The sequence below is a fragment of the Alligator sinensis genome, unplaced genomic scaffold (assembly GCF_000455745.1).
Source record: "Alligator sinensis unplaced genomic scaffold, ASM45574v1 scaffold127_1, whole genome shotgun sequence".
Lineage (NCBI taxonomy): Eukaryota > Metazoa > Chordata > Crocodylia > Alligatoridae > Alligator > Alligator sinensis.
The window spans coordinates 869,560-894,492 of NW_005842532.1; the positions used below are offsets into that span (position 1 = coordinate 869,560).

The following is a 24,933-nucleotide window of genomic DNA, read 5'->3' on the forward strand; positions in this document are numbered from 1 at the left end:
AGTATTTGTGTTAGATGGATGTTGCCAGTAGGAATGAAACGGTTTTATTGTTTCAAGTAGTATGCTTATGAAGTTCAACTAAATGTAATTTTCAGCATGTTCTGAACTGATGCAGATACTGCGTCTTATGCATGCTGTTTTGGTCTACTGGTGTTAAAAACAAAAAGAAAAAAAAAGATATTTTGTATGATTCATGGTATGAGTGAGAAAGGAGATACAGGGTAAAGGGAAGATGTCTCAAGTCCATAACTAGTCTATTGCTGGGCACTCCATTACAGTGATTACATTCATTCATGAATGTACAGTAACATCAATTAGTTAAAAAAAAAAAAAGAGAGAGAATAAAAAGCAAATTCAAAAGATCAAGAAAACAAATGATCTGAATGATGTAGTTTCCTTCGCCCATCCCCCTGACATACTGAATTATATTAAACAGGTGGCAATAGTTTTTTGTTTTTCTTCTCTCATATTTTCATACTTATCTTTGCTTTCTGAAAAAAAAGACCAAAAAGAAAAACTTAGTATTTATTTTATAATCATTAGGCTTATGAATGATATAAATATGTAAAGCACAAAATTAGGCTAACTTTCAATTATATCTCATATAGAAGTGTACTAAAGACAACCTCAAACAGCCTCCCCTCCTCAAAAATCACTTCAGCTCAAACTAGATTTAAAATTGCAAGATGACTATCTTGTGCTTGTATATAGAAATAGCTTTCTTCACACACATTTATATCTTGCATGTACATGTACATATAGTACCTAACACAATGGAAACCTTATTTCTAACTGCAACCTCCAGGTGCTATCAAAGTACAAATAGTAATAATAAATGTTTTGTATAATACATGTAGAGTTTGAAAGAATACCATGAATTCATAAGATTTTGATTTTACATACTGGCAGAAAAAACCCTCAAACCAACAAGTTTTCTTAAACTTACATCTTGATCTTATTACAAATAACGTTTGTAAACTAAGACTTAGCTGAACTGTTACTCCATTTACATTTCCTGTAGCAGTAACCACCACCAGTTCTTTCTAAGCAGCTACAATAAGAAACAATAACAACAATTCCCCTTCTTCCTGTGTCAGATTATGCTAACTAGATTATGGTAAATGACAACACGTTTCATTTCAAGGATATGTGTCACATGTCATAGTAACCTTTGTAACATAATCATTATAACATAGCATTAAATACAAAATAATCTGAATCATGTTTCTGGGGCAGGGGGGAGATCATGACTAAGGAAATAGTCATTCATTTTGAAGTATTGCAAAACAGATGGGTAGGCAACAATACAGTAGCTTTTTTTTAATGGAAGGAGCCAGATAGATATTCTACCAGAGAAAAATTCCAGCCACTCTAAAAGAAGTCAGAATCCTGAAAACACTTTTAACTTTAACCATTCAAGTTAGTGCACTAAAATCAATAAGACTGGTGCGCTTCAAATTATGTAAGTTAATAAGTATCTGCAAGAACAGGGCCTAGTTGGTATGAACTGTATTTGCTCAAGAGAATAATAGTATAAGTATCTTTTCTGTCCAAGTCTTACTTTCCAAACCTAACTGGGTCTGACCAAAAGCCACTGGTGTCTAGTAACTCTTTAGTAACCCTGTTCCTTGGATAAAGCCATCCACACCACAAAAAAGTGTTACCACTTTCATGCTCTGCAGCTTCAGAAGACCTGAAGACTAAACTACCATCTCACCCACAGAGGTGTCTTTGGCAGGGCAGTAGGAGGAAATTAGCACTGCCACTGCCTGGGCTATACCTTTTCTTTGCATAAATATAAAATTTCAGTAACTAGGTTTGTCACACTGACAGTGTCTATGAACATATTATATCCAGACAACAAGTTTGAAAATAAATAAAAGTAAGTAAGGATGTCAGGAAAAGGTACATGTAAAATGGTAAAAGAAAAGGAATGCTTAACGTTATTATTATTATTATTATTACTACTACTACTACTATTATTATTATTATTAAGATAAACACAAGAATCTCCACTTACAATTCCAGAGTCATGTTTTGGCTTTATATTGTAAAGTGATTTCCCTTTTTTCTGCCTGCATACTTCCTCTGCTGCTTTAACTCTGAAAAGAGAGATTTATTTTTCTTTTAATAAGCTGTTTTGGACAATGAGATTGCACTCATTGTCAACAATGAGATTGTTGCTATTGTTGCACAATAGAAGAACTGAAGATTTCGACAGCACAAATATGTAGCCTTTTCTCCAGATATTAATCTTCAGTGGTCTGCAAAATGCCTATGAGAGTCAGTAGCTGCTGTTATTATTCTATCAAGATGATTGTGTCATATAGCAAGAAAGATTCCTATAGTAATAGAAGATTGCAAATAAATCAAGTCATCTTGTAAACCATTGAGATTAGGATGCAAATATCAGGGTGAAAGATATACCCATGACACAAAACCTGGTTTACCAAAGTTCCTGTTAGATCTTGCATCTCCCTCATTCATTTTCTATATTTTTAGAGGATTTGTCATCATTTCAGTGCCAGCATGTTTCAAATAGTGCCTATTCTTGAACACTTATTTCCAAATTATCTTCTCCATACCTAATGACATAATTCATTTTGACAGACATTTGCACAATTCATCAGCAATTCCAGTCTTTGCTTTCACATTCGCAACGGAATTTGTTTCAAAACTGTTTTTAAGTTAAAAATAAAATAGGAAAAAAAATTAGCTTCAGATTGCTTTAAAATTGAAGGACCTGGTCAACATCTATCATCATTAAGACCAATTACTACTATGAGTTGACATTTCTAAGGCAATACACAGCCTATAAAAGCATGGTAGAATCAGACACTTAAGCAATCCTTATTCACACAAGTACTTATTTATTTTGATGTATGCAATTTTGAATTATGTTAAACAAAAAAAAAAACAACCCAAGAAAGCTCATGCCTACTCATGTACCTTTGCCAAACAGACATGAAAAATAAAACTAGAAGCTACTCCTTATTCCCAGGCTGACAACAACTACAATTAATGACCACCCCCACCCCCAAATAGATTCCTTACTATGTTCCTTCCTCTCCAAAAGGTAAACAGGTAGACTTTGCAGTGTGTTATAAGGGTAGACGCGTGGAATATTTTGGATCAAAATAGAGGAACACATTTCAGAGCTGAGGATCTCATGTAATCAAATTCCTTGCCTCAAAAAATGTCTGTGTGGCAAAGGGCTGCAAGTTAGTACCTAATAAAATGATACCCAATGAAGTTAACTCTTTTGGGTCCAGTTGGATGGGGCTGTTAATTTCTTCTCCTCACTAGAACTTGATCTTCATGGTAATCTGCCAAGTTTACTTGACTAAGATTTGACTGACATAGATAAAAGAGGTGTGGCCAGATTCTTGAAGCATAGACAGGATGCAGGACACTATTAGTGAACGTTTACATTTTAAAGACTTATACTCAGATCCTTTAAAAATGATGTTCCTAGTGGTCTGAAATGTGTTAATGCTTTGGCAAAGGATAGTTATATAAAGAAAAGAACAGAAAACCAGAAGTTAGGTAAACCCCTCATTGGTTTGCATCAATATGTGCTTTGAATTACTTAACATCAATTACTTAACATCAGTGTGTTTTGAATACAGCCTGCTTTGCCCTTTCATCATTATTCAACAGTGAGAAAAAACATAAAAATATAGTGAAGGAATGATAGAGACCAATGATATACCCTTGGGCTGATTCCTCCTGGATAGTATCCAAACCACTTGCATGTATGCTATTTCAATGTGACTATAAAAAGCAATATGAGATCCCACTAACTAAAACATACCATATTTTGCACTCAGCATTTGAAACTGCAAAAATGCAGTAACCTTTTTAATTGTACTTACTTTTAAAAGAAAAATTGAGGTGTCTAAGCACTATGCTTTGAAACTGAAATTCTTCCAGTTTAACCAAGAAGCAGATGGGTTGGTGATATGCAGTATATGCAGAACATTTGGAAAAACGCTAGACAGCCAAGTAATGCACTTTTATGAAAGGTATTTTAAATGGGTTCAATAAAGGTGGCAGCCAAAATGTGGTGATAGCTTTATAGCACAGGATTATTATTGTACTGATTAAATAAAATGCAGTCCAAGTTTGCAGGACTCTCCTCTCCCAAACTGCTGCCTACCCCTTTCTAATCAATTCTTCCATAAGCTTTCATCATTCCACGCAAAGGGAGAAAAGCATTTTGAGTAATCTTCCTGTGATCTTTTGTTTTGTAATCAGATGCATTTCAAGTCCTCAAAAGCTACTATTGCAAAGATTAATGCAGAAGAGTCTGTGTACCATTTTCTTTCTTTCCAGGGAAGCTACAATCAGTACCAAGAAATGAAAAACCTTACTTTTATTCAAGCAAGTTAAATTCTCAGCTGACACACCTCAAATGGTGTAAATCAGCACAACACCCAGGGGCCCAGTATGTTACTTAACTCATTGAGTTGATGTGTAATATTAAGTAATACTGAGACTACCCTTAACAGCTACTAATGCCAAAGGCAGACGGTGAGCATAGAATACACAGTAACGTCTTCTAAATCAATCACTCTGATTCAGAAATTACTTTCCTGTAACATCAGGGAAGCTTTAGTTCCACCCTTTGTCCCCACTACGAACACCCCTCTTGGAAAAAACAAACAAACTTCCCATGGTATTTATTTATTTATTTCATGTGACAGTTGTGTCATGGACTACAATTCAGTGCAAAGTTGGTGACTTGGGTACTAATAGCTGTCAAGAAATTCCTCAGCAGATCCCAAAGAATTCTAGCTGTTTATGGCATGCCTATACAATATTTTCTTTAGAATGGAGAAGGGGAAAACAAAACAAAACAAAACAATGCTTGATAGTTCAAAACTTTTTCTGAAAAAGTCTGCTAGTGTTAGAAGGATGTTGTAGTCACGTTGGTCCAGGAATTATGCAAGAGGCCAGGACTTATTTAGGTGATATCTTTTTATTGGACCAGGTGCAGAGCTGGGATAGAATTAGACAAGCTCTCAAATGCAAGACATTCTCCTGAAAAAGTTTGAAATTTAGCCCTCTATCTTTTAAGAAAATGGTCTCCCCTATAAGTAATTCATCAAGATAGTGCACTAAATTTCCACTTTTTTTTAGAAGAAGGTTTTTAGCAATCCGGCACCAATTTTTCCTCAATTCTAAAAAGAACTCTGTGGTTTCTGAATCAGATATGTGAACACTATGGCCAGAACTGACTGGAATTTTTAACAAATTCCAAAACTGGCCAAGTTTGGCTGACATTCTGAATTTTAACCAAACCAAAGAAAAACAGAATTTATTACAGATATACCTTCGGCTAATTTGTCTATTTTTTAACTGCTCTGTCAGATTTAAGAGAATCATGCAGCTTTATTGTTGGTCAGTATTCTTGGTAAAGGTTCAGAAGAAGTAGAATTGTTATATTCTATAAGACACCATGTGTTACAAAATAAATTCTACATAAAATTATTCAATTCTTACACAAAGATCATAGAATCATATAAAATTAGGGTTTAAAGAGACCTCAGGAGGTCATCTAGTCCAACTCCCTGCTCAAGGCAGGACCAGCTCCAGCTAGATCATCCAAGCCAAAGCTTTGTCTAGCCGGGCCTTAAAAACTTCTAAGGCTGGAGATTCCACCACCTCTCTGGGTTACCTGTTCCAGTGTTTTACTACTATCCTAGTAAGAAAATTCTTCCTGATCTAACCTAAACTTCCCTTGTGGTACCTTGAGACCATTGCTTTTTGTTCTGACATCTGCCACCACTGAGAACAGGCCAGCTCTATCCACTTTCGAACCCCACTTCAGGTACCTGAAGGCTGCTATTATAATTCTCTCTCAGTCTCCTCTTCTCTAGACTAAATAAACCCAGTTCCTACAGTCTTTCCTTGTAAGTCATGTGCCCCAGCCCCCTCACCCTTTTGGTTGCCCTCTGCTGGACTCTCTCCAGTTTGTCCACATCCTTTCTGTAGTCAGGAGCCCAAAACTGAACACAGTACTCCAGATGCGGCCTCACCAGTGCTGAATAGAAGGGAAGAATCACTTTCCTTGACCTGCTGCAAACACTCCTGCCAATGCAGCCCAGTATGCCATTAGCTTTTTCGACAAGAAGGGCACACCATTGGCTCATATTCATCTTATTGTCCATTGTAACCCCCAGGGTCCTTCTCTGCAGAGCTGCTGCCCAGCCAGTCAGCCCCTGGCCTATACTGGTACATCAGATTGTTCCATCCTAAGTGCAGGACTTTGCACTTGTCTTTGTTGAACCTCATGAGATTTCTTTCAGCTCAATCCTCCAATTTGTCTAGGTCACTCTGAATCCTAGCCCTACCCTCCAGCTTATCTACTATTCCCCCCAGCTTGGTGTCATCTGCAACCTTGCTGAGGGTGCACTTTATGCTATCTTTCAGGTTGCTGAAGCTGAAAGATATTGATGAAGATACTGAACAAAACCAGCCCCAGGACCAATCCGTGGGGCACTCCACTTGTTACTAGCTGCCAACCCATCAAGCCTCTGAACCCGATGCTCCAGCCAGTTTTCTATATACCTTACAGTCCCATTCATCCAGCCTGTACTCCTTAGCTTGCATGCAAGAATTCTGTGGGAGACAGTATCAAGAGCCTTGCTAAAAATCAAGGTATACCACATCCACTCATCTCCACAGAGCCAGTCACCTCATCATAGGAGGCAGCCAGGTTGGTCAAGCATGACTTGCTTTTGGTGAATCCATGCTGACTGTTTCTAATCACCTTCTCCTCCCAGTGCTTCGAGATTTCTTGAGCATGTGCTTCATGATTTTTCCTGGGACTGAGGTGAGGCTGACTGGTCTGTAGTTCCCTAGATCCTCCTTTTACCCTTTCTTATAATATGGGCACTATGTTTGCTCTTTTCCAATCATCTAGGACCTCTCTGGATTGCCATGAATTTTCAAAGATAATGGCCAATGTCTCTGCAAGCTCATCAGCCAACCCCCTCAGCACCCTCAGGTGCAACCCATCTCGCCCCATGGACTTGTATATGTCCAGTTTGTCTATGCAATCCCTAACCTGTTCTTTCACCACTGTTGCCTTCTCACCCCTTCCCCAAACTGTGCTGCCTGGTATAGTAGTCTGGAAGCTGATCATGTCTGTGAAGACTGAGGCAAAGAAGGCATTGAATACTTCAGCCTTTTCTGCAACCTGTCACAAGGTTGCCCCACCCATTCAGTAAGGGACCCACACTTTCCCTGATCCTCCCCTTGCTACCGACATACTTGTAGAAACTCTTCTTGTTACACTTCATGTCCCTTGCTAGCTGCAACTCCAACTGAACTTTGACCTTCTTGACTTCATCCCTGCATGCCCAAGAAATGCTTTTATACTCCTTCCTAGTTATTTGTCCAGGTTTTCACTTCTTATAAATTTCCTTTTTGTGATTTAGCTTACTGAAGAGATCCCTGCTAAGCCAAGCTGGTCTTCTGCTGTACTTGCTAGTCTTCCTGTGCATTGGGATGGCTTGATCCTGAACAATCAGTAAGGCTTCTTTAAAGTACAGCCAGCTCTCCTGGACTCCTCTCCCCCTTAGAGTGGCTTCCCAGGACCTGCCCATGAGTTCCCTGAGCAAGTCGAAGTCTGCTTGTCTGAAATCTAGGGTCCTTACTCTGCTGCACTCCATCCTTCCTTTCCTCAGGATCCTGAACTCATTCGTTTTGTGGTCACTGCTACCCAAGTTGCCATCACTAATATATTTCCCACCAATTCTTCCCTGTTTGTGAGCAGCAGGTCAAGAACAGCAATGCCCTTAGCTGGCAGCTCCAGCACTTGCACCAGGAAGTTGTCCCCAAAACTCTCCAAAAACTTCCTGGATTGCCTGCATATTGCTGTATTGCCTTCCCAGTAGATGTCAGGTGAACTGAAGTCCCCCATGAGAACCAGGGTCTGTGATCGGGCAACTTCCACTAGCTGTTTGAAGAAAGCCTCATCAACCACTTCTTCCTGGTCTGGTGGTCTATGGCAGACACCCACCATAGCATCACCCTTGTTGCTCTCCTCCCTAATCTTAACCCAGAGACTTTCAACAGGCCTATCCCCAGTTTCATACTGGAGTTCTGAGCAGTCATATGGCTCTTTTGCATAAAATGCAACTCCTCCAGCTCTTCTCCCCAGCCCGTCCTTCCTGAACAGTTTATACCAGGGGTTTCCAACATTTTTAAATAAGTGTACCCACAGCTGCTGGATGCGGAGTGGGGGAGAGGGGGTTGTGGCATGTGGCTGCACACAGTGTGGAACACGGAGCAGCAGTGTGGGGTTGGTAGATGGTGGTGGTGGCTGCTGCCATGTGCAAGCTTCCCTCCCCTCCCCATGTCCAACCGGCTGGGTGGCACCTGTGCGGCCCACAGAGGGGCACTGCTGCCCTCACCCTGCCCTGGCCCTGCTCCTGGGAGGTGGCGGTAGCACGGCGTGGTGGCACTCTGTCCCCGCCTGCCCGCACATATCCGCTAGGGCCTTCCCAAGTACCCCCGGGGTAAACATACCCCCAGTTGACAACCCCTGGTTTGTACCCACCCACGACAGCACTTTAGTCATGTGAGCTATCCCACCAGGTCTTCTCTGTTATTTCAATAAAGTCATAGTTAGTTATAGTGTACATTCATAGTTGCACATAGTATACAGTGTGTGTGTGTGTGTGTGTGTGTGTGTGTGTGTGTGTGTGTGTGTATTGTATACTATGTGCAACTATGTATGTATGCTATAAGTAACTATGACATGATTGGAATAAGAGAGAAGACCAGAGAAGATATATATATATCCCTGTGCAATTCCTAATTAATTCTATAATTCTGCAATGTGCATACGTGTACAATACAGCTGAAATTCTGGTTCCACTGGAAAGCCTTCAGTTCCCCCAACTGTATTAGACATCTTGCAAAAAAGATTTAATGTAACTAATGAGGAAGGATCTTCCATCATACAATACCTTTTCTGTATCCTCAGTACTCTTATATTACAATTTCTGTCCCTAAGTATTTAGAAGTCTGGTAAAATGAGAGGGATTTTGTGATTTTGCAGGTGTATGCATTCTTCTCTTCTTACCCAATCTACTCAAATCCAAGATGTAGGGGGAATCCTCACCTTAGATTTGAATGCTGGCCCAGGGAAGGCAGCAGCTCAGCTTTAGTTTCAGCCCCAGGCCCAGGGCTGCAGCCAGAGCCGAGTCACCTCCTGCCCCAAGCCAGGGTGGCTCATGCTGCATGGGAGGGAGTTCATGGTGGCAGAAGCATGGGGGAGAGACTACATGATGGAGGGCATATGGTAGATATCCATAGTGTGTCACTTGGTGGAGGGGGGATGGGGGAGACTGTGCAGCCTGATCCCCACTTGCCTCCACCATTTATTTATAACTATGGCTCCAGCCCTGACCCAGGCAGATCTGGAGCTGGCCTTCTGCAATGCTAGATCCAAAAACAACTGAACTAGCAACATGCAAACATATATTATAAAGGCTGATAGAAAACTGAATTCAAGGATTTGCTTAATTTAAAGTTAAAATGTACTGACCTCTCTCTTCAGAAAGAGGAGGAGGAAGACTTGTCACTACTAAAAATGACAGGAATCAGAAGGACAGAAAAACAGCTCCCTTTGGAGCCATGAGCAAGGCTAATATTTAAAAATTAGTTGGAAAATTACTTTAAAATATCATCAGTAGTTCCCTCCCTTCCCCAGGAGTCTGTGTATTTGTCTTTTTCTTGTCCATGATTAAGTGGTCTGGAGAACGAATTCACCAGTAAATCAAATTCTCAGGAGTGGAACTCCTTTATAAATCTCCCTTCTCTACTAACTGTCATGCTCTGTAATATATGAATGTATGTGACCAGGATTTATTGATTATTTAAATTGTTTGAGAACTGTGGAAATCATTATCCTTTGCACTTACAGTGCACTTTAACACTATGCATGTTAAAGGGCTTTTCAAAATTGGGTTAGCAAAAAGTAGAGAAGCGAGAACCATATTCTCACATTCACTCTCTGTTCCATTAAAGGATATCATAAAAAACCTGTTCATCATAAAGTAGACAAGTAGACATTTTGGTAATACAATGTATATTTTAGTTATTAAATACTTACCATAATACTAATTAGTAATACTCAAAAATACAGAGCAGAAAGAGATCAGAAATAATATTTAAAAAGCTATAAGGAATGTAGAAAGTTGAAGAGAAAAACACCTGCAGCCACCCAAAATATGCTGTTAGCCAGATAAAATAAAGTTTTCTTAAAAAAAGGAAACAAGACAAAAGGGGGACAATGCCATTAAATATCTGAAACAAAGAGGAGGAATGTACAAAATTCTACTAGTAAACAAACCAAAATTGTGAAAGGGGTATCAGATCTCATGCTTCAGGGCAGAAACAAACCTCTAAATAATGAGAGGAAATTTTCTCTGGGGAAACTATTCCAGAACTGTCAACAGCAGGACTTCTTGAACCTTCCCTAATGCAGCTGGTTATGGCCAAGGGAAGGCATAAGGCTGATCTGATTTGGTATCCCACATGTTATATTCCTCAGTGTGTTTTCTCCAAGTGCTACACAGCCAGGCCAAGATTTTTTTTCCATTTTTGATACTGCTATCCAAAACCACTGAACATATTCACAATTTCTACTCACTTAGGGAAAAAGTAGGTCACAGGTTTCATAATCATGAAAGAGGAGGTGACTGACAGCAGTGTCAACAAAAAAAATAAAGTTTACAAGCATCTTTACTCATGCACACTTTACTAAGATGTAACATTGGTTTTAGAAACTAACTTTCATATTCTCTCTCTCTCTCTCTCTCTCTCTCTCTCTCTCTCTCTCTCTCTCTCTCTCTCTCTCTCTCTCTCTCTCTCTCTCTCTCTCTCTCTCTCTCACACACACACACACACACACAGGAAATATAATTCGCTAAAACATTCCCTCTTCCCCTTACCATTAGCTTCCTGGGTCTTTGTACCCAGAGTTCAGACTCCTGATTTTCACTTTCAAGACTTACCACAGTTTATTTGATCTACATCCCAATACTTGTTTCTACCAATTCACATCTTGAGCCCTCTGCTACCATTCACATTTCTCATCTTGGTGATTCCTCTATTTCTTGCACTCATCCCGGAGCCAGGATCAGGGCCATCAAAGCGAGAATTCCTGACCTCATCCAGCCCTCTAACAACTATCCCAACGTCCTTATCCATGTGGGAACAAATGATGCAGCCAGGAGTAGTCCAGACCATATCCCAGTACAGAGCTCTGGGAACAGGGCTTAGGAAGACGAGGGCACAAGTGGTCTTCTTGTCAAACCTCCTGGTCAGTGGTCATCATGTCACCTGTGTCAGAGAAGTCAACCCATGGCTCTGGAGTTGGTGCCATCATGTGGGTTTTGTCTTCCTGGACCACAAACTGCACTTCCATGCAGGGGACTACCTGGGATGTGATGGGCTTCATCACTCCGCAAAAGGTAAGTGTCTCTTTTCTTACAGGTTGGCTGACCTCCTACATCAGGCTTTAAACTAAGTATGACGGGGGATGGGGAGGAGATGGAGAGAGTATAGAACCTACAAACTGCAAGACATGCAGCAGTACACCCCAGGTAAGTACTAAGGGGCCTTTTGGGCATCAGAACAGGGGGGCAGCAAAGGCACCATTTCGAGGACTCAAATGTCTCTATACTAATGCTAGGAGCATGGGGAACAAGCAGGAAGAACTCACACTCCTACTTGCAGACAATAACTTTGATTTTGTGGGGCTAATGGAAACCTGATGGGACCCTACCCATGACTGGGCAGTACACATTGAGGGTTACAGATTGTAAAGAAGGGACAGAGTAGAGAGGAAAGGGAGCAGGTTTGCTCTTTATGTAAAGGAGCATTATACATGTACCCTAATCAAAATGGGATCAGAGGAGGAGAAAGTTGAGGCATTGCGGGTTAGGATACATGGAGGTCGAGGGGAAAGGGACTTGGTGGTGGGGGGTGTGCTACAGACCACCACACCAAGATGAAAAGTTAGACTTGGAATTCTCAGAGGCGAGGGACATGGTTGTCATGGGGGACCTAAACTACCCTGATATCTGCTGGGAGGAGCATCAGTCAATCCAACCTGCGTGCAGGACCTTCACCTAACACAGAAGGTATACAGTCCCACTAGGGGGAATGCCTTACTGGACTTGGTGTCGGCTATGGGGCAGGACCAGGTAGGGGAGCTGATTGATTGGTGGTCACCTTGGGGACAGTGACCACCAATTAATCAAATTCACCATATGGCGTAGGGTGGGTAAGATAACTAGTAGGGTGGAAGTGCTCAACTTTAGGAAGGCTACCTTCAGTGTGCTTAGGAGTCTGGTCAATGACACACTGCAGGAGAAGAGTATTAGCAAGATGGGAGTCCAGGAAGGGTGGTCATTTCTAAAGGATGTGATCCTTCAGGCACAGAGGGAGACTATCCCAGTATGAGGGAAAAGGGGGAAAGGAGCCAAAAAACTTTGTTGGTTAAACAGGGAAATCCAGAGGAGCCTAAGGGAAAAAAAGAAGGCATATAGGCAGTGGAAGCAGGGGGAAGCTACCAAGGAGAAGTATACCTATTTGGCCCACACTTGCAGGGAGACTGTTAGAAAAGCCAAAGCAACTACAGAGCTGAGGCTGGCAAGACAAATTGAAGACAACAAGAAGTCTTTGTTTTAGGTATGTAGGGAGTAAAAGGAAGCCACAGGGCAGCATTGGACCCCTACTTAACAAGAAGGAGCAATTAGTGACAGACAGGGGGACAAGGCTGAGCTATTCAATGAGCATTTTGCCTCAGTGTTCCTGAACAGGGGTCAAGATAAGTCTCCTAATGGGCTCTTAGACAAACATCAGAGGGACACCAGCCCATCAACTGTCAACGCTGACTTGGTGCAGAGTCACTTGGATGGACTGGATGTGTTCAAGTTAGCAGGCCCGGATGAGCTGCATCTGAGAGTACTGAAGGAATTGGCTAGTGTCATAGCAGAACCACTGGCACGGCTGTTTGAGCACTTGTGGCACTCGGGTCAGGTCCCAGAGGACTGGAAAAGGGCCAATGTGGTCCTTATTTTCAAGAAGGGGAAGAAGGAGGATCCAAGTAATTATAGGCCAGTCAATCTCACCTCCATCCTTGGAAAGGTCTTTGAAAAGATTATGAAGGATCATATGTGTGGGAGTCCAGCAGGAAAAATAATGTAGCAGGGCAACCAGCATGGATTCATAGCAGGTAGATCATGCCTGACTAATCTACTTGTGTTTTATGACAGGGTCACAAAATGCTTAGATGCAGTAGAAGAGGTGGATGTTGCTTTCTTGGATTTTAGCAAGGCCTTCCATACGGTATCTCATCCCGTTCTCATAAGTAAATTAAGAGGCTGTGACAGATGTTTACATGGTCCGGTGGGTGGCAAATTAGCTTATCAGTCACACTAGAGAGTGGTAGTAGATGGGTCAGTATTGACCTGGAAGGATGTGGGCAGTGGGGTCCCACAGGGTTCGGTCCTTGTACCTGTACTCTTCAATATCTTCATCAGTGACTTGGATGTGGGTGGGAAGTGTACTCTGTCCAAGTTTGTGTATGATACCAAATTGTGGGGTGAAGTGCACACTCTGTAGTGGGGAACGATTGCAGGCAGAACTAGACAGGTTGGAAAAGTGGCCAGTACACAATAGGATGCAGTACAACAAGGAAAAGTGTAGAGTGCTGCTCTTAGGGTGCAAAAATATCTAGCACACCTACTGGCTGGGGAGTGACCCTCTCAGCAGCACAGAAGTGGGAAGGGATCTCAGAGCCATAGTGGACTCCGAGATGAACATGAGTCATCAGTGTGATGAAATCATCAGCAAAGCTAACTAGACTTTATTATGCATCAGTAGATGCATGACAAATAGAACCAAGGAGCTGATACTTTCCCTCTATGTGGCACTGGTCAGACCATAGTTCAAGTACTGTGTCCAGTTTTGGGTACCATACTTCAAGAAGGATGTTGATAGACTTGAGAAGGTCCAGAGGAGAGCCACTTGTGTGGTTAGGGCTTATAGGACAAGCCCTATGAGGAGAGACTGAGGGACCTGGACCTCTTCAGCCTCCACAAGAGAAGGTTGAGAGGTGATCTTATGGCTGCCTACAAATTCATTAGGGGGACACAGCAAGGGATTGGAGATGCTCAGTTCACCAGGGCACCTCTTGGGGTAACAAGGACCAATGGTCACAAACTGACAGAGAGCAGATTTAGGCTAGATATCAGGAAAAACTTTTTCATGGTAAGGGTGGCCAAAATTTGGAATGGGCTTCCAACGGAGGTGGTGCTCTCCCCTACCTTAGGGGTCTTTAAGAGAAGGCATCTGGCTGGGGTGATCTGACCCCAGCACTCCTTCCTGCCTAGGCAGGGGGTTGGACTCAATGATCTGTTGAGGTTCCTTCCAACCGTAGCATCTATGAATCATGTGGATTTTTTCTCAGTCTCCTGCCATTTCCTGAATGAGCGTACTGATTTATTGTGATATGGGAAGTGGAGGCATCTGGAAGAAACAAGGCAGTAGCTACAAAGATGTAAACCTCCAAAAAAATCACAAGGAAGGGGAACAATCACAGGGTGATGATATACTTCCAGGGTCTAGGCCAAAGTTCCCAGCACTCTTTGGGCTGGTTGTCAAACACATCCTGTCCACCTGCTGCCACTTGTACACAACATGCCAGGAAATACAGAGGTGACCCAAGTACTCCAGTATGCCATCCACAGCTATGAGTAGCCTGGTGAGACAGGTAGCTCAAGACTGGTTGTGAAACATTCTCAGAGTGACTTCTCTGCTGGTCCAGTGAGTTTAGCCCATATGGGCAGACAGTGCTTGAGAAGGTTTTTCAGAAGTAGTGTAGACCTTCCCAGGGAGATTAAAAGATGAGTCAGAAAGTCTTCTCAAGAAAGGAACATGGCAACAATTATTAAAAGCAGTCTAGGAAATTAGCCTGCCAAAGAGGAAGGTTGTGGATAGGACGTTTGAAGCAGCTGGACATTCTCTAAGGCTTGTTATTATCTGAATCTGGGGAAAGGTGGACATGCATATAGACTGATTTATCATTTTTAAGATTTGTTTTTTCTCTTAAGTACTTTCATTATATTTAAACCATACTATGGAGTAGAAAGGCTTTTTGGCTACACTACTAACCTTTGATTGTTCCTCTTAAATGCAACAGAAATGCAGGTACTGAACCTAAGTCATATCAACTTTGCTAATCAAGGTTAGGACCAGGGGGCTGCAGTACAAAGGTTTGCTACAGAGCGAAAGTTATTAGTTTACTCCTAAGGCAACTGAAAACTTAGGGCCAAAGAAAAGGTACATTTGAAAAGACCAGGAAGGGTCAGAGAAACAGCTACTATGATAGGAGCTATTCAAATGTTTAAATTAAGCATGTGCTTAAATGCTTTACTAGATTAGTACCCACATGTCCTCACACTCCACCCAAACAGCATACCTCTACAAGGTATGACAGCAGCTGCCACCACACAGCCTATTCATCTATGTACTTCTGGTATGTGGTTCCCGTGCAGCCCCTTAACTGCCAGGGTTTGTGACATGCACCCAGGGAAGGCATCATTGGCTAAAGAAGGTGGCAGAAGGCACAGGAATATCTATATATGCTTTTTACTGGTTTCCAGATGCAGGCATAATTTTACTTCGTTCAACCGATATTGTAAGGAGGGTTCTAGTGCTGTAGAGGAGCTTTGAGTAAGGATCTGAAGTGCAGAGTAGGACTTAGACTCTCTCTCTAAACCCTTTTATTTCAGTGAGATTTGATATCCATTCATCACACTGTTTCCTGCTTTTGTCCCACTTAATTTGCTTCCATTTAAAAATAAAAAAAACCACATATAAAACTTCATATGTAACATTGGCAGTCACATTGTCTTTAAAAATCATTGTCTCCTGGTTCTTCCCATGTTAAATGAAAATGTTCAGGAAGTTTACATCATCATGCACAATCCAGAAGCATTTGTAAATATAAGTACTATTTTAACTAGTAGTTACAACACAATACAGGTTTCACAACACAAAACAGTTTTCAGAACCTGCCTTTCAAGAAGATTTGGCTAGTTTAGTGTGGGTTAAACTAAACAAAGGGAGAAGTTTCTTGTTTCTATCATAATAAAATTGTGGGGTTTTTTCCTAGCACTTTCACCTCCCTCTCCCCCCTATTTATTGCCAGGCAAACATATACAACATGTTCACCATGATTAAGTTTAAAGGCAGTTCGCAAGATGAATAAGGGAGATGCACTTTGGCACAGATACAGGAAAAAGAAACCAGACGTCCTTGCCCTGAAGTCAGAATCATTTTATCTACCTTCTAAACCAAACGCCAGCCTGACCACAGCCTTATCAAGGCTGTGAGAATGTCTCTCATCATTCAATCCAATGAGAAGGGGAGCCACTTCCCTGCCACTAAGCATTAATAATTTTGTCTAAATAAGTATCTGTGGCAGACAGATTCATTTCCTGCTGGCTCCAACTAGGCTTGGTGGAGATACCTTTACACTTCACTAGAGTCTACTAGTACACGACAAATTTAAACATACTGACAGGACTGGAATGTTACATGCAGAGGTGGTCACAATGCAGGTTCTCATCGTGAGCTAATGCAGACCTGGTTACTACATTTTGACCATGCAGTAAATGGAACCCAAAATGATCTTGCCTGCATAAATTGAATACATTGTAAGACTATTAAAAAAAAGGAAGAGTAAAGGAAACCAAAAGTTTTTACAGATTTAGTAGCCAAATGTCTTTCATCAGTTAAAATAAAATACAATGCGTGTTGCCTGCTATAAACCATTATAGATAGTTTTGTGTGGATTATGCTTTTGTTGGGCAAACAATTGCTTTGTAACACTAAGATAGCTTAAAGTTACTGTTTCTGAACAGCAGACCTAAATGTGATTATTTAAACCAATTGCATTATTGCTTAAATTTGTATTTAATTATTTACATAATTGTGTTTGTGTGTACATACACATACACACATAGTATTATTTGAGTATTTATTAAAGATGGATTTTGGTGGACAACAATATTACTGCATGAGATAAAGTTCTTTACAGAGGAAAAATGTAGAACCTTCTATCTGAAGCTATCAGGGATGAAGTGATGAAATGAAAGTGATTACTAACTCAGTGCAAAGATTTTTGTACAGATAAGAATCACATTTATAATTACCCAGCCCCATGAAACTGACAAATGAAACCTAATTTCAGCCTGCCAACATAGGGGTTATGTACTGGACTATCCTGACATCACAGCTAATTCCTTGCACTGTTCCTTTAAGGACCATACAGCAGACAATAGTTGGCCGAAAGTATAGTGATTAATCATACTTTGGCTCAGAAGACCAAGGACAAATAGATTAAAATGGTTTAATCTGACCACCTAAAATAGAAACTAACCTGCAGCAGAACCCTGGATATTATCCTCCTCTGTCAACAATTTGGACCAGACTTTGAATAACAGATTTAACTTTTTCTCAGAACTCTAAACTAGTAGTTTAATGTACTACTTTGATGTGTTATTTCTCAAACAACGCGTGTCACCATTGTACAGCAGTCTAGGCTCTTCTTCTGAACAAGATTCACAAATATATCTAGTTTCCCCCTACCCCCTCATATGATGCAAACTGGCATAACTCCCTTGATTACTTCAACATTACACTTTTCCAATTTTAAGCTGGAATACTGGAAGACCTATTGGAAGGCACCAGCTAATCCCCACTGAAGTCCTTAGTGATCTTTAGCAGTTGATTAGGCTAAGACAGTTGATTAAAATTTTTGCCTTGGAATGATTCTGTAATGGAAAATGTAGTTTGTGTAAAAATCAACATTCCCAAAGGGATTTCTTTCTGGACTGGTTGAACTATGGGTTTAGTTTGGCTAAACTGATCCAAAATGTTTAATTTATTTTTGAATTAGCTCAGTATTCTTTAGTTGTCATGCACTGCTATATAGGAGTTTCTCCTATGGCTGGGCCTTTCTGAGGATTCAAGTCTCCCAACATTTAACATGTTTTCTTCTCTGACCTTGCTACATGGGGCATCCTGAGAGATTTAGTTCAGGGAAGGAACCTGGCCCGTAGGATAAAAAGAGATGATCAAGCATCCACATTAGAATTCCTATTAGGCATTACATCAATAGGAAATGTGATTCAATGCTGAACTGCCTTAAAATGAAGAATTTCAACTCGGTTCAAACTAGATCATTTCTTTTTCCAAATGGTGAAACTTTTCGTTTCAACTGAAACCAAAACTTTTGTGACATGCAAACTATTTTTGTAATACTTTCTTATGTGAAACTGAAATATTTTAAATTTTGATCCTGATATGGGACAAAAAATATCAAAATATGTGATTTTTTTAATGGGACAGCAAATTCCAAATATCACACAGCATTATTTGGGTCCAATATATTTATATTCTAGGAGCTGCAGGTGGAATGTTGAATAGGAGAGAAGAGAGTAAAGGTAAAAAAAAAAAAGAGAAGAAAGTGAGACATTGAAGGCAATTTCAGTGGAGAATGTAGGATAATTGGTGTAGGAATAACAGAAATGGAGATAATGGGAAAGGTAAAGGACACATGTTAGGTTTGCAATAGGCAAGGTTGTGGTAGAACATGAAGGGAGCATGCAAGACAAAGACTGGGAAGAGAAGGGCCAATGCTAGTGGACAAGGAAGGCAGAGGGAGACAGACAGAGAAAAGAATCCCTTCCGATCACTTCAAGAGTAAGTAGAACCATTCTTCTAAGCAACTATTGAGGAAAATCACATTCATATTTTTATCTTTATTATTATCTATCAAATTTCAACAAAGGTAGGGTGGGCAGATTAGTTGGTTTCTGCAATACATTCACAGAATTATGAAAATAAATTTGTAGTAGCAACTTTTATTTTTTTCTTCAAAAAAAATACCACCACAAACTACAACCTTATGTCCACCCACTGACTTCAGTGGGCACACAGTGCCTAATCACTGGATACTTGGCCTGCATGCATTCTGAGAGTTCACTTGTTCAGAACAAATTCTATGATCAAGAGCTATCAAATTTTGTAAATCAATCTCTTTTTATGTAATTGTTATAATAATATTTGAATATCCATATTTAATATAGTAGGGATTTGTTTCTGTCCCTTCCCAAAAGAAAGCATCATTTTCTCCAAAGATATTTTATGCTACAAATAAAAGTAAACAAACTTTGATTTAAAAAATAATATTGTCAATATTTTTCCAATATTGAAAAATTTCTATGTACTCTCCATTTTTTGAAGCTGTTCTTTGTGGGAAAGTGATAAAGGGGGGGGGGCAGGGAGTAAGAGAGAGAGAAAAAAGAACAAAATGAACTGAATCATAAATTGTTGCAGCCATTCAATGTGATGTTAAAAATGTACAACACTGGCACCAAGTTAATAAAAATTTGAACCATATGTTTCTATTAAGGTGCCATTGTACTAGTCTTTGAAAGTTAGCTATTTATACATTAAGAAACACTTGTTCCCCCTACATTGGGGGTAGTCCACTTCCATTCTCAGTAACATTATTTTGTAGCCAGAAAATATACGAAGTTTTTAAAATTTTCATGAAAGCAATATGCACCTGGTCAATAAATACTGAAGAGTATTTCAAGGATTGTTCATTTATGGTGAATCTCACTTATACATCTAGTATAGGTTGATATAAAATGGGGCCCTGATCCTGGGCTCACTTATACAAGTGACCAACATATACATCCAAGTAGAGCCAATTGAGTTCAATGGGATGAAGTCCAATGCACCTAAATTACAGGACTATGGCCTAAAAGAAAATGCCATTAATCTTTTCAGGCATTGACTGCATATGCATCATATGTAACCTCTGTCCTACACAGCTATGTACTATCTTGCCATATATGATCTTAGGAATAAAAAAAAAAAAAAAGGGTAAGTTCCTTGACTGGCTATGGGCAGAGTATTCTCAAATCTGTCTCACATGGGCTGCAAACCCAAAGAAAAGAAGCGTTTAATCAGGCAGGTGTTTATGATACCAACCTATATCTTGTAATCCATAATCAGGTGAGCTGCCTCTGCTGTATATATGTTAATGGAGAATATTCACTATTTCACTTGTCTTACATTACCTGAAATTGCAAAATGAAGGTTTAGTCGAATAGTTAAAAAAATTAACTCCCACCTGATATCAAGAATTTTAGGTCAAAGAGCTTGTTCTTTTTAGGAAGTCAACTCCTCAGAAACAGAACTTAGAAGTGATAACCCATTCCAGACAAGAAAACATCCTACTACCTTACATTTTAACACAACATGGACTGTAGTAGGCAAGGAAAGGGACACATTTGCTGAAATTTTGGGATGCTAATTTCCCTATAGACTGCTTTTAGTGACATCTCTTTTCGTAATACTAGTGTTTGTTTCTTTTTTTGACATCTTCATGTTTATTTGAAATAGCTTTTTAACTTCCTTATATTAAAATATAAACACAATCTCTTTAGAAGCCATTTCCAACATTAAAAATATGAAAAACCCCTCAAAATATGACGTTTCATAAGAAAAAAATGCAGTTGGGAGGCACATAAGATGCATTCTGTTCTCAAATATTGCTGTCATATAAGGTAAAAGTAAGAACTAGCTGCATTGAACCCTAGGTCGATCAGTGAGAAATAAAAACGTACTAGTAATGAGGTCAGTAGTCGTAAATAAGAAAATATATAAACAATATTCATTTTTTAACATGACCCTCCCCAGAAACCCTTATGATTTCCATTATGCAGAGGATATAAAATAATTTTACATCAGTTTGGAAGCATGATCTTCCTAAGCAATGCTACCTATTTTCATCCTCACATGAATGATATAGAGAAGGTGTACTGTGGACACTTTCTACCCTTCCTCCTTTTCCCACATTACTTTCTAAGGAAATATTCCCCAATGTCCCCAGATCTCTCCTTCTCAGGTCTAATTCACTGGTTCTTATTATAAGTGTTAACAAAAGATCCTTTAGATTGTTTTGGGAAGACAGAGCTCATGCTATGTGATTTAATGCCCTTTTTCGCAAGCAACAGTGGCAGCTAACTTGTGTGCTCCTTACCGTGCAGTGCACAGATACCTAATGCCAGACTTAAAATTGCTCAACAGCAAGTTTTAAATCATCCTGCCAAGGAATCTGTAGGGAGACATACCAGTCTTTCTGCAGAGAGAGATCAATGAGCTGTGGAGACATGTTGGCCAGGAATCTCCCTTTCATCTAGATGTACACAGTGTGACACGCCAGGTGCCAGCTTAACTGCTATTCTTACGGGAACGGGCAACTATTACAGGCCAGCATGAAGTACATTTTTGGAGTTTATAGATTATTTTTAAAATGTCAAAGATTTATCTTGGGAGTTAAAAAGGTTGGATGGAGTCAGTTAAACTAAATTCTGAAACTTAAGTGTGAGGTGCATGCAGGGAGTTGAACGGTTATGCCAGAAGGTGGGCCTTTGTGTCTATGCTCTTCTTTCACACACATCCTGGGGTCAGTTGAATTCTAATTGCTGGAAATGCTAAATGTGAGGATCAAGAAGAGCATCTTATCAATCTATTTCACACACATTTAGAGGCCCTCCAGACCCTCCTTTTAACTCTTCCTCTATTCTTTTAATTTTGCAGCAGGTTGGGCAACTTGAGGCAACAGGGGGACAGAGTGGGGACAGATACAAGAGGAGCTCCTGTCCATTGCATGCTACCCCAAAAAAGGGAGACAGAGGGCTGATTAACTTTTTTGCCCCAGCGCAGTGGTGTTTCTTTTCATTCACTGAAAGGTCCGGCAAATTTTAATAAAACTGTAAGTCTTCTCAAATTATGTTGACATTTTAAGGTAGTGGACTTTTTTTTTCAGTTTAATTTAAAATGAACCCTGAAAGCCTTGTTATCATCTTCAGCCAGAGATAACAGATTTAAAAAAAACCCTCCATTACAAATAATAATTTTTCCTCACTTATTTTTTTAATGAAAAGTACAACTCCACAAGTGATGAAACACAGACTCTGCTCTCCAGATCGACGGAAGACACAGCAAGAATGCACTGTGTATGAAACTATACTCTAAGCAAGGATTTACTCCCTTTGTATTTGACTGTCCTAGAAAATGGCTGCACTTACTTTTTTTTTTTTTTAAATGATGAATATGTCTCCTTACTCAGTGGGATCTCCCTTTGAGAGCACTTTCCTCTGGATTCGCAGGAAAATATTTAAAATTGCCTTCTTCATAGATTTTCCTTGCCTAATCCTTTCTCTCTTCAGGTTTTTATGCAGCTTCTTTCCCACCCTGACTTGACTTTTCCAGTCCTCAGAAATATTGCATAGGTGCTCTTGCCCAGAACTTCTCTCTCCCTTCATTGGACAGCAAGGGAAATAAAGGTGCTGCTTTCTCTCTAATTTCACAGTCAAATTTCAAACAACACATTTACTAGATTTCATAGACATCTGGCTGGAAGGGACCCCATGAGATTGTGTCTAGCCCTCTGCCATAGGCAGGAAGTCTGCTGGGGTCACATCACTGGCTGCTCAAGCTGCAGAGTCGCGTCCAGCGGGCCGAGGCCTTGGACTTTGTTTCACGCAGGTCAACCCCTGAGGCCCCTATGGGTGTCCCCGCTGGCATAACTGTAAATATGTAAATAGTCCTTTTGTTCGCTGTGGGTTTTTTTTAGTCTAGAGTGTACGGGCAGGCCTTGCAGGCCATGAGCCCAGGCCATGCCTGTGAGGCCCAGGTGTTCGGGCCAACCTGTACATACTCTCTACTGGCCCCAATTTGTTACCCTCCCTGGAATAAATGCCTCTTAAAAGTAAAAAAAAATTAAAAAAAAAGTCAAGTGATCCCAGCAAGATAAGCATCCAGACACGTTTTGAATGAGTCCAGAGTAGGTGCTTGCACCACCTCTGGGGGGGTGGGGAGTCTGTTCCATACCCTGGATACATGGACTGTAAAAAAGTTTTTTCTTATGTCCAGGTGAAATCAGCCTTCCAGGAGTTTGTGTTCATGAGACCTTGTTATCCCTCGGGGAGCTGTGGTGAACAACTTTTCTCCCAGGTCCAGATGCACACCCCTTATATACTTGTAGACTGCCACCAAGTCCCCCCTGAGCCTTCTCTTCCCTAGGCTGAAGAGTCCCAAGTCCCAACATTTGCTACTGGGCATTTCATTTCTACCAAGACACAGTGAAGCCAGAAAGAATTCAGAGGAACACCAAACACACACACACTAATACAAACAAAATGGGAGAATAAAAGGAATTGATTTCTGAGAAAAGGGGTAAATATAAACAAATACACAAATAGGTGGCTTGGCACACTAAGGAGGACCAGAAAGCTTCTTACTGAGCAATATCAAATATCTAGGATTTTGTAAGTATTACACCCGAACATGGAACTGCAAATTCATATTTGAGAAGAAATATCAGATTTGGTCCTCTTGCTGCTGCTTCTGCATAATCAAAAGTGGTTCTGATGTTCTCCTCCAATTGCAATGTCCCTACCTCTGGATATGCTATAAGTTCAGTGCTAACAATGAGGGGAAAAACGTGTCACTTTCAGCACTGTTTTTTTCTGCATTCCTTCAATTGCTAGCAACTCGCTCACATATGTGATGATTACATCTAATCTCACTTTGCCCAAGAGAAGTATAATAATGTATTTGAGGATTTTTTCTCTCTCTCTTAAGACAAGAGGTTGTATGTAATAAGGGTGAAGCTTTGTATAGGTTTCTCTGCAGTTGCATAAGCCTGATGTTCCAGAGTGCACTCTGTCTTTCAGGGCATGGAGCTACTTACGTGAATGTACATGCATATGCATATGTGCCAAAAAGAAAGCTTGACAGGCCTACATGGAGTTTGGAAGGCTCCATTCAAACTGACATTAGAAGAGGTCAGGGCAGATGTGGCAGCCTTTCTTTGGCACTTCCCAGCTGGTAACCTATTTTAAAGTGTATGTGATATGGTGGGTAACATACTGGTAGATACATTTGCAGAGCTCTCAAAATGTGCCTGAGTGGAATGTATGGGCACACTAAAAATATAGAGGGGAGGAGTCAACATGAGATTGCTTAAAGTTTGTCCATTCAAAATTGACATCGAAATTTTATTAAGGGAGTTCCACTGATTTAACAAAGCTTAACCCGGTACCAATTCCACGCAAACGTATGAGACATGATTTCTTTCTGAAAAGAACATATCAGACATGGTTGAATTTCAGGCGAAATGGTTTGGCTACTACACAGCAATCTCTTAAAATGCAAAATAGTTTCTTGGAAAAAAAAAGGTTAATATACATAAAAATGGTTTCATGGATATTGTACAGACTTTAAAAAAAAAAACAAAACTTGCCTTCAGTCTGAAATCCATCACAAAAAAATTTAGCCTAAACAGTACATTTTTGAGAACATTATAAACAAGAGAGACAGTGATTTAGGATGGAAAGCTCAACTTAACCTTGACTATAGTGTTGCTACCAAACACTCTGCTGTTAAGAAAACTGCAAGAGAACTACTGACAGAACTATGCTTTAAGTGTAAATTTCAGGTGCATTTATCTTTTTATTGCTACTGTATTCAACAGTTTGTCTTCTATAATTTTCTCTGCAGCTGGTATTTTCCACTTCTGCTTTATTTCATCTGACACAATTGAGCAGAAGCAGTAGAAAACTTCAGAAAAATGAATTTGGTCTGAACCTTGCACCATTTTTCTTTGCGTTTTCTCTCAGCTCGTAGCTAAGAGATACCAAGACTACGTACTTCTCTGTTTATCTTTTGCATATAAATGCCTGACTGCTTTGTTTAAACACATGCATTTTTAGTGTGTCTGCAATATCAGGATACACCTTAGAAAATGCCATCTGT

General features: G+C 40.2%; 1 protein-coding gene across 1 annotated transcript in view; it reads right to left on the reverse strand.

Annotated features, from left to right (window-relative positions):
- Positions 1–91: 91 nt before the first annotated feature.
- The window catches only part of LOC102376305 (formin-2-like), a 229,334-nt gene continuing 204,492 nt past the window's right edge, over positions 92–24,933 (reverse strand). Inside the window, exons 16-17 of the mRNA XM_014523760.2 lie at positions 2,021–2,102; positions 92–491 (exon numbers count right to left, since the gene is read on the reverse strand). Of these exons, the coding sequence (XP_014379246.1) occupies positions 465–491; positions 2,021–2,102 (109 nt within the window). The 3' untranslated portion in view covers positions 92–464. The remainder of the gene's footprint in view (positions 492–2,020; positions 2,103–24,933) is intronic.